Genomic DNA, 18018 nt, shown 5'->3' with positions numbered 1-18018 from the left:
AGAATTAAAGAGAAAAAATCAAGAAAGGTCTGTTTTTCCGTCCACTGTCTGCTTAAATTTAACATAACCTCTTGATCAAGTTATGTTTGTACAATCTAGATAAGAGGTTTAGGAGAAAGTATTGATATTATCTTAAATAACAATTATTTTCGACCCATACAATAAGTTTAAAATAAAAACACCATCTATTTGAGGTTAGTTTAACCTAACCTCACTTCCTAACCAAATTTTTTAATAAATTCGACAACTTGTTACGAAGTTACAGTCATTGAAAGAAAACTAATTTGATAGAATTGTAGCCTGGGGTGACATGATAACTTCTTTTGAATAGTATCGAGTGTTGATTCTTAAAAATTGAAATTATAGGTGCATTTCTTGTAAATCATATAAATATTTATCAACAGTCACATTCTTTTAAGAACGATACAATAAAATGTCAAATAATGTTCAAAAATCCATTATTCATCGAATCTAACAGATATAGATTTATCGATACTATCGACTAGATAGTATCGAAAAGTTATCATGCCTTCCCTGAATTTCGAAAAAAATGTAAAACTAAGTATAGCTAGTCATAGGGAAAACTTAGTTTTAATAAAATGTTTAAAAGCAACAGAAGTTCAACAAATACTAAAATATTATTCCTCAGTTTGCAATTTCTAGCCTTTGTGCTTAGATGTACTTATTTTATTTTTTATTTTTTCAAAAAGATTTAAGTACCTTTTATTTACAATTATATTTTTTTTTTAATTTCTTGTTTTTTATAAGGGTGATTGGTGATTAGAAATGTAATTTCTAGACTTTATAGAAAAGAATTTAAAATAAATATTTATGTAAAATTGATACACATAAAATGGTGCATTTTGTTTTATATCAAAATAAAACTTTCTTCAGTCTTCCAAATTTTTGAAATAGATTTTTTTTTTATCAGTAACAAGAAAAAATTAATTGAATTGAATATAATTAATGCAAAAGAGTTCAAGACAGTTTTATGTGTATCATAGAAATTTTAATGAATATTTAGTGCGTTCCTAAATCAGCATTTCAGATAGACTTGAGTGTAAAGGATAATAAGTGAGATAAAGACCTTTTTTTTTTAAAAATATTGCTTCTGATAATATTTTTTTTTTATTTCTAAATGTACTTAAAAGGTATAAATTGAATTATTTCCATTTATCATACATTTAGGCTTTAAGAATAAGATTATTTCTATTAAATAAATGAAATGCTTTATAACGATTAAAAGAAGGGATGAAAAAAATATTGAAATAAGATTTACTGAAAATAAAAACAAGCTACAGAATATCAATCAAAAAGAGGGAAAATACAGTTAAAAACTGGATTAATAAAATAACTGATAAATGCCTTACAAGATGGTTTTAGAAAATATATTTAAACTTTTTTAAAATGAGGCCGTGAACTTTACAAATACAACAATGATAAACTTACCCCAGTATATTTGGTTTTATAGAGAGCAGCTAAATTGCAAATTACATGCTTTATTAATATTTCATTTCAAAGGAAAGATGAAAGTTAAATGATGATTGTTGCATAGTAATATTAATCACATATAGGTATTTATTATAAATGTAGCATTATTAAAGTGTCGTGTCAATTTTAGTGGCGCATATTGCAAATAATATATTTATTTTAAGGGCACGTTCAGATCTCTCGTTTTGATGTGTTGTATTTTTCGTGCCATAAATTAAAATCGCGTGTTAAATGTTTTTAAACAAAAAAACCCATAAGGCATAATGGAAAACTTTCACTTTTTTTAAAGACAAGTGTCAACAAGTTCAAAATTACAAATCAGGAACTAATTTGAAGTATTAAAATCAGTCCTACAAATTTAATTTATTTGCTTATCAGGCATTTTTGCAAGCAATTTTTTTTGTTGATTTTAAGTAAAATTCAACAATTTCTTAGAACATAGGATATTGACCAAATTTCCGCTAGGGGAACTCTTTTCAATCCAGCAAACACCAAAATTTAAAATAAAATAGGGGAAAGAGCCCATGCTTCCTTCGATCCTAAGCTTCGTAATGAATAATTTTTTTTTTTGTTTCTGAATAAATGTGACTCCGCAATATATTTTATAAACTGAACACTCTAGTTTTTGAAATGTGGCTGGAACGAAGCACATTTATTGAGAAACATACCGTAAGTGCGGGTAACTTTGACCCCCTGTTGCCCGTAGACTTTCCTTAAATTCTAGTTTTCGCCGATCTGATCTACCATGGTAAATTACATAGGGATATATTATGTCCAAAATTGGATACAATGATCTGCAAACGCATATTTGTAGTTTCTGTAGTAGCCAATAAAATGCACACAATGGTATTGTGGCAAAAATTGACTCTGCTAAAAACTTATCTCAAGATCTAATTCCAAAAACGGATTCAGAGTAGTAAATTGCCTAAATCCATTCTAAATTCAATTGAATTGAATGACATATAATGGCATATGATTAGGAAAATAATTGAATAAAAATTGTTCAATTAAGAGAACTTGAGATAAAATGCTCGAGACCTATAAAATAGCGTGTTCGCCAACTTGATTTAACGTTTCTGTGTGCCATTTTGAATTACTGTCAAAATCTAAAACTCAACCGATTGAGCTGAAATTTTAGTATGTTGTAGCTTATACCAAGACCTTTTCAGAACATATTTATAATCTGACATAGGTCAAGCGATTGCTGTTATATAGGAGCTCCAAATTCAAAATTTTAACACTGAAAAAAAAAACAAATTTTAATAATGGGGCGCTTCCTTTATTGAAACCATCACTAATAATATAACAGCGCTATCATTAGGTGACATGATTTAACAAAAAAAAACTAATGTTTTTACTTATAACAGCATATTATTTGAAGATATAAAAAGTTTTTGTTACAAATATAAAAAAAATAAATTAAATTTCCATTTATTTTTTTTTTATTTGTACAAGGAAATAAATATTTAAAAAAAGCGTCAGCCATTTTTAGTGCCTATTAAAACATCTCGTTTAGAATACAGATTTTTCAGAGAATAAAGACTGCGGAAATTTGATTATTTCAAAATTTGAAAGTTTGAGCTTCTGTATCCTGAAAAGGTTTTGCTATCAGCTACAACATACTAAAATTTCAGTCCAATCGAACGTTTTTTTTTGTTTTGACATTTATTTAAAATGGCGGACAGAAACGTCAAATCAAAATGACGACCACGCCATTTTCTCGAGCATCTTAGCCCTGGATGTTTTGGTATTTCTTTAAGGGGGTCAAAGTCACCCTCATCTTAACTCAAACACAAGCCTTTTTTTCTTGATTTTTTTTATTTAGGAGAAACTGGGGCACCACCAAACACGGGGTACCACCAAACACTAATTTTTATTTCTAAACTACTTGGACTATCTCGACCATTCCTTCAGTGGACAAGCATCCCTATAGTGCCTATAAATTCCTATAGGTCTTGTCCTTAGAAGTCGAATATCTGATTAAAAAATCGCAGTGTTTGGTGGTATCCCGTGTTTGGTGGTGCCCCAGTTTCCCCTAACATTGTAAAATTTTATAAAATAAGTACTAATGGCGCAAAATTCATTCGTAAGCAACTGAACAAAAATAATTTCACTTATTCACCCCTTATTTTCACTTAACCTATTCCTTACCATGGTATTATACATCATACGCAAATTGAGTGATTTTAGGTGAGTTATTCCTGGGAAATTTTTTTCGAATTGCTGCCAGGAATGGATTTTCAATTACTTTAGTCCTTCAATTATTTGGGAAAAATAGTCTGACAGTAATGGAAACACATTTTGTTCTTCTTTTCTCGTTTCGCGGAAAGTCATGCAAAATTTTTGCTCAAAATGGCGGATGGAAAATTCGACATCCAGTCAAATTTGTTTAAATTTGCCTTCATCCTCTTTCCTGATTTCAATTCTGATTGCCAATATATTTTCTTGAATAGTTACTCTATCTAAGTCAATAGAGTTTGTAATGAATTAATGAACTAATGTTCAGTGACAGTTAAGACGTCTATTTGACAGAGATTCACCGCGCCCCCATAATAGGTAAAATTATTTTCTTTTCAAAAAAATCATCTATTAATCTGTATGAAACTAATTCCAAATTATAAACATCCTATCTCAAGTATTTCTAGTACATTGACTAAATGGGTTAAACTATTGGATGATTGCATAAGTTCGTCGAACTTTTTCACGCAGGTTGTTAAGGGTTATCCCGTAGTTTACCTCCACCACTCGTGTCTACTTTTTTGTTTGTACTGGAAAGATTATAGTATCTTACATCCCTCGAATGCCAAGTATCCTTCAAATAAGTCGAGATGTCCTTTGAAGGACTTTTTCAAAATACGGAACAAAAAGGTGCATTTGCAGCATTTAATGTTAGGTGAATTTTGGAAAGGTCCAAGTGATGGACTTCCGCAGAAAAAAACATTTTTATAGAGTAATGTTGAAGCATAGTGAAAAAGGATCAAAATCACCCGCACTTACGGTACAAAAAATTTAGTCATTATTAAGCTTGGAATCATACGAATCATTGGTACTTTCCCTTATGGCGTTATCACACTTGCACATTAAAATTTTAATGTGATTCACATTAATTGTCACTAGTGAGCGTCCAAATATATTATTTGTGTCTTTGAGTCACTTAAAATTTGGGGTTTTTCTATTTATTGATAAAGAAGTGGACTTGGCCTGCAAAAACAAGTTTAAATTTACCTAAAGCATAAATATTTTTCACATTAAAAAATTAAAGAGAAATTCGCATTAATTTTTCACATTAATGCTATAAATCAATTTATATCAAATTTTGCGGGCCAAGTCTACCTTTTTATCAACAAATAGATCAAATTTTGAATATAAAATGATTCAAACACACAAATTACAAATTTGGACTATCACCAGCGACAATTAATGTGAATCATATTGAAATTTTAATGTGCAAGTGTGATAACACAGTTAGACTTTCCATAGCTCCCAATATGAACAAAACCGATTGACAGGATTTTGCAATATAAAAACTTTTTTTCTTAAAATTATCAAAGCACCACTAATTTTGACTTGAGACTATTATATTTAAAAAAAAAAATCCTAAAGAAACAAATAAAACCATATTTTAATGAAGAGGCAATTTGAAAGGCTTTCTAATAGTAATTATTTATTTTTCAAGTAAAAAAAAAATAAAAAAGAAAAGAAAAATTATGTATCAAGAAAGAATATTCCATATTTCACAGTATTCTGATAAGAAAGAAGAAAAATTATAATATATTCTTATTCTATATATTATTATTATTATATTTATTATTATCAATATACATGAAAGAATTTGAAATAAAAATTATATGAATAAATTATCATTGGTATATAAATGGTCAATTTTTCGTTAGAAAATTTCACAAATGTGGCGCTTTAGTAGATTCTCTTGAAGATTGTCCTATCTTTCTCCTCTGATTTCTAGAATCTCCTCTGCTGTGCCACTGATGTCCTGGAGGGGAGTCGTGTTGTCCAGATTGCAATTACAGTGTCAGAATTACTGCGATTTGCAACCAATGGTCGTGATTCTCTGAATTCTGTGAAATCACCAACAAGAGTTATTCTACCGAAGACATCCTCATCACCAGTTCCGCCATCCACAACATAATTTTAACAAAAGAAAAATTGCTTAAAACCTTTGAAAATGATTCTAGTATTAGGGACAACTTCTGAAGGTGTTAAGCCAGAAAACAATGTATTTGTAGTCTCGTATCAAAAATTATAATTAAAAAAAAATATATTGTATTAGTTTTAAATACGTGAAAGTATAATTCGATCATGTCTAAAAAAAAATATTCTATTGGAATTTTCTTTTGTAATTCCTTTTGCATTTTGTGTTCTTTTATTTAATTTTTTTCATTTTAAATTTAAACTAACACTAGATGAAAATATTTAATTTAGGAATGTCTGCAAATGCAAATAGACAAAAGGAAAAATGTGTAGTGGAAAGGCCTAAATTATCACAACTATTTTTCTATGAAAATTCCCCCCTTTAATGATAAAATCTCTCATATTTAGAAAGGAATAGGCATCGATTGGATCAATATTTAATTCATTTTCTTTTAGAAAACATTTATTTTTAAGTAATATTTAATTTAAGTAATTGTGAATTTTTATTGCTTTTTTATACCATCACATGACATGAGCAAAAAGAAACAAGGATGAGACCCAGAAGATGCAGAACAAGCATTAAGTAATAAATAAAATGGTGCCAAAGGACTTTTAGAATGTATAACACGTAAGGAAATTACGGTAAAAAAAACATATTGTAATAAAATGAATTGAGAAAAGTTGAATTTTCACCGGGAAACAGCGAGAAATTTTTTTCGTCTCAACATCACAAGAAAACATTTTTCTAGTCAGATGAACGTAGCGGTTTTCTTTACTAGAATTTAAAAATATATATATATATATATTTGCTCACTTTTCACGTAATAATAAATTTTTGTCAAAGCAAATAAAAAAAAGAAATTGATAAGAATGATTAAAGAAAAAAAATGAAACGAAAATCTAAAATGATATGGACTTAAAGAAACTGAACAAATAAATATACATATTTCATGTGATTCAATGCACAAGTAAATTAAAAAAAAAAACGGATAAGATACGCATTAGACTTTTAGGTAATTCGAAGTACTTTGTAATGTGATTGAAAAATAATTTATAGAAAAAGTGACGACACTTGTGTATTTCGTGTTTTTCTAATTATAACAATTATGTTCTCAAAAAAAAAATCAAGAATGAAAATAAAATGGATAGCGTCTAATGTGTAACAGGAATAATTATGAAAATATTAAACTTACCTCTTTTCAAATCAACTTTGTGTTTTTTTTTTATTGCACTTTAAAATATTTTGGAGGGAGTTTCAGGAATTATCTGCGAGGAGGTACTCATTCTAATATATCAAAGACATGAAGGAACAACGGAATGCAGGTGGAACCATCGGATCAAAATTAGGAACACTAAGGTAAAACTAGTGATAATCCTAGATCAGCTTTTTGTAGGTGAGATTCTTTAACGTGAGCAAATTCGGTTTGAAACTAAACCAAAAGGGACAGATAATCCTAACCGGCTTATGTAGGTGAGATTCTTAACGTGAGCTAACTCGGAGTGCATGCAAATTCGATTTAGAGCTGAAGTTGGGAGACGCCATTCAGTTATCTTGAACCAAATTCGTGAAATTATGCAAATTTTGTATTTAAACCAAAATATCAAGGATTTGGATGAACTGACAGAAAAGTGATATATGAGTGAAATGTAGACCAGAATGTTATCTATAATTTTTCCATAAAATAGATCTCATTGATTACAGTAGAGTCTCGCTATAGTCCATATTTGGTTTCAAATTTGACACTTGGGTCGCACTATAGTCCATGTAATTTTTTAAAATTATCAACGATTTTTAGTATTGAAATTGCTCGACGGCTTCCACTTTCTTTGTGATTGTGGTACTTGTCCTTGCTCTCTTCATTATGGATCACAATCATCACAACTACTTAATAAAGTTTGCCAAAAATATTAAAATAATTATGCATGTCGCATACTAAAAAACATAACCTAACTTAAAATCAGTGTTTTGAAATCAACGGTCGATAAATTGTGGACTATAGAGCGATGGCCTATAGCGAGACTCTACTGTACTCAGAAAACGAGATAGGGTGGAATAACCGGCTATCGCCATGTTTAGGAAAAAATTAAATTCATTTAATCATAACTTTTGAATCCTTGTTACAAGATAAGTCAAATTTGATACAAAGTTACTTAGATGTATTGGCTCTAGATACGTGAAAACAATAATCCTAGAACATAACGCTGGACTACTTAAAAAACTGATTTTTATTAATAATGCAAAAATAACCATTTCGTCGCCACTTTTTACCACTTTTCGCCAGTTTTGTAAAATTTGTAACCACTTCTCGCCACCCACTTGAAAAGAACCACACTCGGTTATTTTAGGCAATGCTATAAAAAGAATACATTCACCATTTCTCTTTCCTTGTGATCACTTTATTATTACTCTCTTTAAATGATTTTTCTTCACTTTTATTTGAGAAATCAAATTATGGGGCTTTTGCAGAAAGTAAACAATGCAGATTTGACAACTGAGAATGTACGAAGTTAAGTTAGCGTCGCCTATTGAAAAGATATGGCGACAGGTGGTAAAATCAATTCCAGAATATTACCACTTCTCGCCATGCCTCATTTTTATACAAAAATAATATAAAATGAAATATTAATTGACTAAATACAAATTTTATGTATTCCACAAGTGCAATTAAATATTCAATAGACAAATTATTTACCCAAATAGGTATTTTTGGCCTGATGAAAATTTGACGACACTTAGTACATTTGGTAAGAGATGTTGGATTCGATGCACTTGCTTAAAATATTGCTCTAAAAAGTGATCAAAATCGTGAATCCAAAACGAATACAGTAGACTCTCGCAAATTCGGCTCTTTTAAGATCGGGCTACTTTTTAATTCAGGCAGCGGTTATATTTGAAAAATGTTTGTTGTCATTTATAAAGTTTGATTATGATTATCAAATGAATCAAATATGCTCAAATTTAGCATGGTTTGTCTTAGTTTTGATGTGATTTTGCATTATTGAGGGATTTTCATGCAATTTACGATATATATCAGTGTGTAAACTCAATATCTATATGCACATGTCGCCCGAATTTCTGTCTAATTCGGCTGACATTTCGGTCCTATATGCCCGAATTTGAGAGAGTCTACTGTAATTATTATTTTTCGATTCTATGCGTAGAAGCAGAAACAATACAAAAAAATGCGACTCATTTATTTCATAAATTGCGAAAAATAGCGATTTCAATGTAAGTGGCGAGAAGTGGGGCACTGGCGAGACTGGTGATTCCACCCTATTCGAAGTTATTTTTTTCTGAACTCGTTTCTCGACCAGAACGCCCCAAGTGTTCATTTGATGAACTTCAACTTCAAAGAATTCTTGTATTTTATGAGACTTTCAATTTAAAACCCTATTTTAAGTGTCTTGATCGAATAGACGCAGTCGAAATGGCATCTGAGTGGTTTCAAAGGAAAAAATGGAAAAAATCATTTTTTTTTTCACATTTAAACAACAAAATCGGACAGATGGCATTATATGATCGAAAAATGATGTATGAACGAAATCTAGACACAAATGTCCTCTACAATTATGTCGAAAGTAATCATCAAAATCGGTTCAGCGACAGTCGAGATAATTGAGGTTATGTGATATTGAAATTGGTTTTTCGACTGTGGCGCCCCTGGTGTCGGTCCCACGAAGTTCAAATGTTCTAAAAAGTTGTAGTATTTGGTGAGATCTTTCGTTTGAGCCTTCACTCATCAAAATCGGTCAAATAGAACCGGAGATATGATTTTTGAATTTCGTGAACTTGACCCCCTTTGACCTCTGAAATTTGATTAACTTGCACAAAGGATTTTTTAAGAAAAATGAGTTTTAATTTTGATGAATATTGACGCTATCGCAGCGCCGCCTGTGGTGACTTTTTGAACTCCTATCTGAAAGTGCTTATCGAGACGAAACCAAAAACCCTAAATTTAGCTCAAAATGTTAATTAGAATCGAAGATAGTGGCCGGTCAATATTCGAACTTTGACCCTTTATAGCTCGGGTCAGGGGGGTCGAGGGACTTTAAGTTTGGTAGTGATGGAAATCCCTAAGGCCCAGCTATAACATACTAAAATTTGAGCCCGCTCGATGCCATAGGGGCTGAGCTATTGAGAAAACAAAAAAGGGGAGTATTCAAAATGGCGGAAGGAGGCGTGGGGGGTGGGGGGTCAATGCACCAAGTTGCAATTTTCATACGATATATAACTTTTGCCGAAAACCGCAAGTCGATATCTCTCTTAGTTTAGGAGCTATTAAGCTCCAAAGAGCGGCCGGACGAACGGACGGACGGGAACGGTTTTTAGCCATCCATATAGTGATCAGGAAGTGGCCAAACACATTCTGGCAAAGTTTGGGGCCGATCGGAGGACATGAGATTTTGTTAGGATTATAGTAGGTCAGATTGTTAAAAATCTCACCTAAGGATCTAAATTAAACTGACAGAAAGATGTTAGTGTAATATAGACCAGAATCTCATATAATTCGAGATAATTCCATTTATTTGCTATAGAACAGGTTTTTTTGACCACAGCGGGCATTTTGTCCATCTGACGAACTACAACAATATCAACGAATGATTGAATTTTGTAAGAATTTTCGTTTAAACCTGTATTTTAAATAACGTAGTCGAATAAAAGAAGACATATCAGCACCTGCGTTCTAGAGATCTAGAGGTTCTAGAAAAGTTCTAGAAAGTTGTAGCGCTTTGCGAGACATTTAATTTGCGCCCTTAACTCTTTCGTCTCCTTTGGGACTCTGGGTACCCATGGAAAAAATAATTTTTTTTAGACTAATATAGAATCGATAAAAATCCGAATCTTGTAGATGATTACCAAATCTAGGATATTTTTTTAAGGGTCCCCTATTAACTCCTGAGCTTAGGGTAAAGCGCAGTACCTTCGCACAACTCAAGCTTCGAACAATTAATTTTTTCAATATGTTTTAAATGAATTTAGGCCATTATAATATTATATTTTAATAGCTAGTCCAATGCCTCAAATTTCAATAAAAAAGCTATGACTGAAATTAATAAGGAATATAGGAAAAAAAATTGAGTTGTCCGTAGCTTGAATCGATCGAAGGTAGCGCGTTTTCCCCTAGAGATATTTTTGGTCAAAAATCGTTAATTTTCGATTTTCTGCTTCCTTGCAGATATTGTAACTTGTTTCATATTTCTAGACCAGAATAAGGAAAAAAATCTTTCTCTGTAAAAGTATCATATTTACCAACTAAGAGAAGAGTTACAATAAAGTGAGTTTTACTGAAATTCGTTCGCTGGATATGTTGTGGTCCAGAAAGAGTTAATCGTTAAAATCGGTAAAATAGAACCGGAAATACTCGTATTTCCAGTGCTATAGTAACTGTATCAATTTTCAGATCGAATGGTGATTTTTATTAAAGAAATTTTGAGGAGGAAGCGCTTCAGAAAATTCTAAAAAGGGGGCGTGGACAATGAAATTGTATTCACTTGATCAAAAATTATTCAAAAAACTGACAAATCCATTTTGAACAGTGTGAAATGTAATCCCTAAACACCTTGAAATAGAAAGGTTCATGAAAAATTATTTGGCGAATTTTGAAATTTTCAGCTTGCCACATTACCCCACGCTCCTCTATTGAGTTCATGATTGTGCCTAAATTGGCTAAATTGACTGAATTGTACATTTGAAATTTTCCAGTAAAGAAAATCCTGGTATTTGAAATGTAATTGAATTCTGATACTTCAATATATCTTCTATTGAAATATTATTAGTTTTTGAATAATTAAATGAGTTTTCCTGGCCAAAAATGACTACAAAAACCGCAGTGAAAATGCGATAGAGACGCCATTGTTCTGGAAGAGACGCTTATGCAAAGCTTAATTTTTTACCTTATTCTCCTATGTTCCTTGCCTTTTCAGTAATCTTCCATATGGTAAGTCTTTGTTGATATCCTATGAGCACTTTCACAATGTTTCTTGCACAAATTAATATAAATTCATAGTGAAAATAATTTTTTTTTCACTCACAAAACAAACATCACAAATCGCGCTTCCAAACAAAATTGATGACTAACTGCGCCCTCTGTGATTTCAACATGGAAATTTAAGTTCATCGATTGAGGTGCGCTCTCAAATTCTAAAACCGTTAGCTAAATAAGAAACAACTTGGTAAAATAAATATGAAAATTTGCAAAAAAAGGAAAAAAAAACACAGAAATCTTTTTAAACATTTATATATTTAGAATTAATATTCCTTGGAGATTAACAGCGATTTTCAACTGAAATATGCCTAAAGACCACCCAGCAAAACTTCGATCTGCAATTCTGCACTTTTGAAATTTTAACGTTTCTTTTCATTCAATCGGATACTTCGTGTGGCTTCGGCATAGTCGTGCGACTTCGTGAGCATCGCGAATTTCTTTCGTGTTTTCTAACCATTTCCTTCCCCTTCGTATTTTCTATTATGGCTGATTTAATAATATTGTATTATAACATTATAATAATATTGTAAAAAAAGAGAGTATTCACGTAAAATTGTTGAATAAAAATTGAATTTTAAATAAATTGAAATACATATTTTTATGTAGTTAAAATAATGTTTAGAAACATTAGAAAGGGTAGAAGAAATGTAGAAATCATCTAAATACTCTAAAGAAATTCTGCCGATAATTTTAAAATTTTCTATAGAAATTCTGCAGAAAATTCTGCAGAATTTTCATACAACGATCGGATCCACCTTAGAACAAAATTCTGCAGAAATTCTGCTGATTTTTCGGCAGTTAGTAATTCAAATCTGACGAATTTCTGCAGAATTCTGCAGAATTTGCCGGGTGGGTGCAACTGCTACATTTTTGCGCGTAAACTTTTGCCGCGCTTTTCTATGAAAAACATCGAATTCCGAAAATTCTTCGGAAATCTTCGGGTGCGTGCAACCGAAATATTCGGAGCAACGAAAGACGTCATGGAATTGTCAGTTGAAATCGGGCTTTCATGGTGTTTGGATGTGTTTTTCTCGCGTTTGTTTTTTGTTTTTAATTCAAGCTAAATTTCACCAGCAAAAACACTACGAAATAATTATGTTAGTGGAAAAATGTGCTGTAGTCTGAGCTAGTGATAAAGATTGTGGTACGTAAGACGGTTAAAGTGCAGTGAAAAAGTATGAAAATGACGGAGAGGAAATTCACGAAGGGGCTCAATAAGCCGGGAATGGCTCTCAAACTTCGCGAGACTGTTTGTCAAGTTGTGCGCGAAAGTTCTGTTTTGGTGAGTGATTAAAGACTCTGCCGACTGTCTGGGGCCCATCAGGGTCACCCCCAGAGCATGTTGCTGTAGAAAAACTAGCTAGAATATGCCCAGAATGGGTGAAAAAAGAATAATTTTCTGGGGGAGAGACACAAGGGCGTCTCTTGCTTTTTGTTGGTCGCTTTTTTTTTAGGTGTCTGAAGTGGAATTCCATCAATTCCATGAATTCTCATCCACTTGCTCATCATCTCTGTCTTATGTAGGCGGGAAGGGCTGCCTTGTGCCTTCCCACGGTAACCAACCGCGTTTTATTATCCTACGCAAAAGTCCGGTTAATTTCCTTGGATTAGGGGTACTATTCATGATTAATGGATTCTGTGACATCTGTATCTGTTTTATGATCTGTTCAGAGAGATTTCCAGGAATTTATCTTTTCAATTGTTATGTTATGGAATTCCCAGAGCCACGAGTTAATGTGTTTATGCAATATTGGCAGGTTGTTTGGCAATATTAGCAAATTCTTCACTTTGCACTCTGATTTTGTTTACAATTTATATTTATTTATAAAAAGAAGCGGTGTTAGAAGTTCTTTTTACTTTCAAGTTAATTAGAAGTGAATTTCTAGTAGATCATAGCTTTGATTTTAAAATAAAGTAAAAGCTTAATAATTCAGATAAAACTATTATGATAGTGATTAGTGTTTCTGATAGGGGTTTCACATCTAAAGCAGTTTTTATACTAGTTTTAGCCCAGTTCCTAGCATGGGCTTCAAACATAACTCTTTCGCGTCATTAGGGTCATATATGACCCGGGGAAAAAACAATTTCTTTTGACTATTTACATTAATTGAAATCTATCGGTTTGTGCACGACATCATAATAGAAGGATGTAAGATTTTTGGCTAATTTTCTCAAGACTCCAGATATTCAGGAAAAGAAAATATTTGAGATCAAAAATCACTAATTTCGAACTTTGTGAAATGACTTTTCTTTTTCAAATTTTTTTATATTAATTTATTTTTTTCAGCAAAAAATTCTTTAAAAACACAAAATAGAATATCCAAAGATTATATATTGCATATTTTGATATAATAAACTACTCTCAATTTTCCAGAAAAGCGTGTAGAATTTTCCGGGTCATATATGACCCTATTGTCCCCAAGGGTAACAGTGTTTTCGTCCCAAACCTATAGCGAAATGTAGTTGGGACATTGTTTTTCTTTGTGAAATGCAGGTGGGACATCTTGCTCCTGGACATTTCATCTTATATCTGATGAATTATAACATATTTTGCAATATTTTAGAGTATTCTGCAAGCGTCTCATATTGTGCAATTGTATTGTGTGTGAATAAATATGTGGATAAGTTTATTTTTGCCAAATACCACTCAAAATATTGTGACAGTGACTGTTCAAGGGATTACCAGGAAGATTCCTTGAATACCAGGAGTACAGTGTTCATCAAGACAATCCAGTTTGCCATGGTTTTGGCCAAATTAATAACTTCAAGCAAAAAAACTCTTAAAAAGCCCGTGATATAGATTTTGAAAATGGTAAATACACTTCCCTTGAGGACAACAGGGTTATATATGACCCGGGGTTTTTCCGAGTTTTCACGCAATGGAAAATTTTTTTCCCTCTCTGAACTATTATATTTGATCATAAAGCATTAGGAAAAACTCAATTTTGCATGAATTCATCTGCTGAATAAAAGTGGGACGCGAAAGAGTTAAGGCTTAGCCTTATGACGTACGTACTTTAACTTCTTGTCATTCAAGATTTTTTTTTGTCAAATTAAACTTGAGTTTTGATTATTAAATTGCAAAATGATCTATAAGTTTCTGGAAAACCTGAAAAATCGGGGTGATGCGGGTCATGTCATATCGCCCAGGAGCCGAACGCTCTTACCAATTGCATTTACAGACCTCTCAGATATCAATTTATTTGACCAAAATATTTTCCAAAATTTATGAATAAATAAGTTTTTCAGAATGATTTGGGTCTTATAAAATATATAAATTCATTGTCCTTTTTGGGATTTTCCAAATAGTTTTTCTTCTATAAAAATTATTTTTATTAGTAATGACCACTCGGTGTAAAAAGGGACAAAAGAACTTTACTAACACTTTTTTCTTGTATCATTTCATCTCCATTTGGACTTTTCAACTTATTTCAAAACGAAAACTATACTTTTATTGTTCAAAAGCTGAGATTGTAAAGAATCTCAGCTAAAAATGGTCATCCCTTAAATAGTAGAGCTATAAATTCCCTATCAAAATATGTTAAACATTCCTCGCGTTTTTGAGAACTACTCTATATTTTATAATATTTGCCACGCATTTTTTTTAATATAAATTCAACGAAATCAAGCTTTAAGAATTCCTGAAAAATCGCATTTTCCTTTGGAATAGAGAAAAAATGATCTGAAATTTTTACATTTTCTCAATTAAATACTGACTTTAAGGGCCTTGACAGACCTGAAGATTAGCCGAGAGGCGCCTTAGGATAATTATATTAGAAATAATGGTTAAACTATTTTTCCACTAAGTCGTCTCTCGGCTTAAGTCGTAAGTGTGTCTTGGGCATAACACTGAATATGTAAAATACTGACCCTTAGGGCCTTGACAGACCTGAGGATTAGCCGAGAGACGGCTTAGTGTAATTATATTAGAAATAATGGTTAAACTACATTTTCATCATTTTCCACTAAGTCGTCTCTCGGCTTAAGTCGTAAGTGTGTCTAGGGCATTACACCCCGGTTTCCAGACTTGTCAGAAATTCCAAAACCTTTTAAACAAGTCCTTGTTACTTTGAGCAGTTGTTTTTTCTCGAAATTTACTTAAGTTTTAGCTTTTGTTATGACTAGATTGTATAAATTGTAAAGTCAAATTACTTTAATGAATGATATAGAAAGTTTCCGAGCTTCTTGTGACATTCTGCGCTTCCCTTACATAAACAGGAAGAAGACTTGGTAATATTGGTTCTTGAAATGGAGAGCAATGGGCATTCTATTGAGGCGGATTAGTTGTTCAAAATTACAACCAAAGTGTCCAAATTTACAACCAAGGTGTCCAAAGTTTTAGTCAAATTCACTTCTACATATTAGTTCACTTTTAAATGTATTACGACTAATTTTAGTAAAAACAATGACGATAAACAGCTTGCCAAATTTGTAAACAACCCTTTTGAAAAGAAAGTAACAAAAAAAAATCAATTAGTTTTAAAAATATCGAATTTAGTATTAAAATCTTCCAAAAAGAACAAATATTTAGATAGAATTCATTATTCATCAAATATTGGAATATTCATTCATTTTCAACCGCTTATCTTAGCAGCCCATGCTTGTCGATCCTCCGCCACTTCAGGAAGATGTCCAAATTTAGAAACTGTCCAAAATTATGAGTTCTTCCCCTACTGATCTTAATCGCTTTAAAAAGGAAAAAATCGCACGATTGTTTTTTGAGAAAACCCAAAAGCATGGTTTCGTTAGAGAAATATGTGGGAAAATTTAGCAAACTTATGGGGGGTCTATCGAAGATCCTAAGTCGCTATCTCTAACCGCTTAATCTCTAATTCGGTGAATGGTCGGATGGTGCTACGTATGAAAAACGAAGAAATTTTGAAAATTAGGATTACTAATACAGTAGACTCTCTCAAATTCAGGCATATGGGGCCGAAATGTCAGCCGAATTAGACAGAAATTCGGGCAACAAACTTTTTGAAATGCAACGATTTTTTATTCATGTGCATATAGATATTGAGTTTACACACTCATACACACTTAGAAAAGTTTAGACGTGTTTACTAATGAAAATTAGTTGTTCGGGCGATTATTATCAAATCTATTTCAAATAGTTCTTATATTCTTAAAACATTATACTCATAATAAATTTATTAGTAGTGAGAATATAAGACAATATTTACGTGGATAAGTTGCGGCAATTATTTCATAATGCTTTCATACAATTATATTTGCTTGTGTTAATTAAATGAAATCATTATCCCAACTAATATTGGTTACTAATTCCTTTTAGTTCTCACAACCAATGTAAATAGATGGGCCTATATTTTCATAAAGTTATGACTACTTTTCCAATAGTAAAGAGTGGTTTTTATTTTAGTAATGCGTTGAAGCTCTTTCGAATTTTAAGCAACTAATAAGAAATATGCATCACAATGAATGCTATATAGTAACCACAACTAATATGATATAGTTATTACAGCCAATAAGATGGGTATCAACCGCATTTATTTAGTAATTGGAACTAATATGTTATAGTACCCATTACTATTTTGATTTAGTTGTGATAACTAAATGAAAAGGATACTTTAACTAACTGTGGTCAACTATTTCATTTAGTTACCCAAACTAAATACATAGTTGGGTCTATATTTACTATATTTTATAGTTCTAATAACTGCATATGAGCTTGTACGAACTAATTTTTTCTAAGTGTGTATATAACGTAAATTGCATGAAAATCCCTCAATAGTGCAAAATCACATTAAAACTAAGACAAACCATGCCAAATTTGAGCATATTTGATTCATTTGATAATCACAATCAAACTTGAAAAATGACAACAAACATTTTTCAAATGTAACCGCTGCCCGAATTAAAAAGTAGCCCAATCTTAAAAGAGTCGAATTAGCGAGAGTCTACTGTATAATGTTGTCTCTATGGAGCTTGAACAATAAAAATTTTATGTTGCGCTAGTCTTGAGACATTTGGTGTAAAAAAAAGATTAAGTAATTAATGTCGCAATTATCTAGTACATAGCAAATCTTATCAAAATTGCGGCTCAAATCAAATACTGTTATTTAAGTTAATTCTACAAAAGTAATATTTGAGTATATATTAACAGTTTAAGTAAATTCAAGAATCCAGAATTTGTAATTAAAATGTTCACACGTCAAATCAAACAAAATAAGGCTTTTAACGTGAAATACGTCCTCAAACAAGCAGTAAATTTTCCAAAGAAATTTCCACCAAATTCTTCCTGAAAGTGTTTTCATTAGAACTTGACCCCACTTTGGGTGTTAATTTATCTGCGTAACCCTTTTCTATAGTGTTCTCCAAAATGTGAGCCATGTTTCTTTTTTTATGTGCGACTGTGTTTTTTTTCGTGTGG

General features: G+C 31.6%; 2 protein-coding genes across 3 annotated transcripts in view; both read left to right on the top strand.

Moving 5' to 3' along the window:
- The window catches only part of LOC129805538 (leucine-rich repeat and calponin homology domain-containing protein), a 51151-nt gene extending 44303 nt beyond the window's left edge, over nucleotides 1-6848 (top strand). The window contains exon 6 of the mRNA XM_055853520.1: nucleotides 5456-6848. Within this exon, the coding sequence (XP_055709495.1) occupies nucleotides 5456-5638 (183 nt within the window). The 3' untranslated portion in view covers nucleotides 5639-6848. The remainder of the gene's footprint in view (nucleotides 1-5455) is intronic.
- A 5771-nt stretch (nucleotides 6849-12619) lies between these two features.
- LOC129805533 (dedicator of cytokinesis protein 9) overlaps nucleotides 12620-18018 on the top strand; it is a 50301-nt gene continuing 44902 nt past the window's right edge. For both annotated transcript variants that reach the window (XM_055853509.1, XM_055853508.1), the window contains exon 1: nucleotides 12620-12909. In XM_055853509.1, coding sequence (XP_055709484.1) covers nucleotides 12805-12909 — 105 coding nt within the window. In that variant the 5' untranslated portion in view covers nucleotides 12620-12804. The remainder of the gene's footprint in view (nucleotides 12910-18018) is intronic.

This window comes from Phlebotomus papatasi, chromosome 3 (genome assembly GCF_024763615.1).
Source record: "Phlebotomus papatasi isolate M1 chromosome 3, Ppap_2.1, whole genome shotgun sequence".
Taxonomy (NCBI): Eukaryota; Metazoa; Arthropoda; class Insecta; order Diptera; family Psychodidae; genus Phlebotomus; species Phlebotomus papatasi.
Note: the sequence above shows the minus strand (reverse complement) of the source record. Positions and strands in the feature narration are given on the sequence as shown.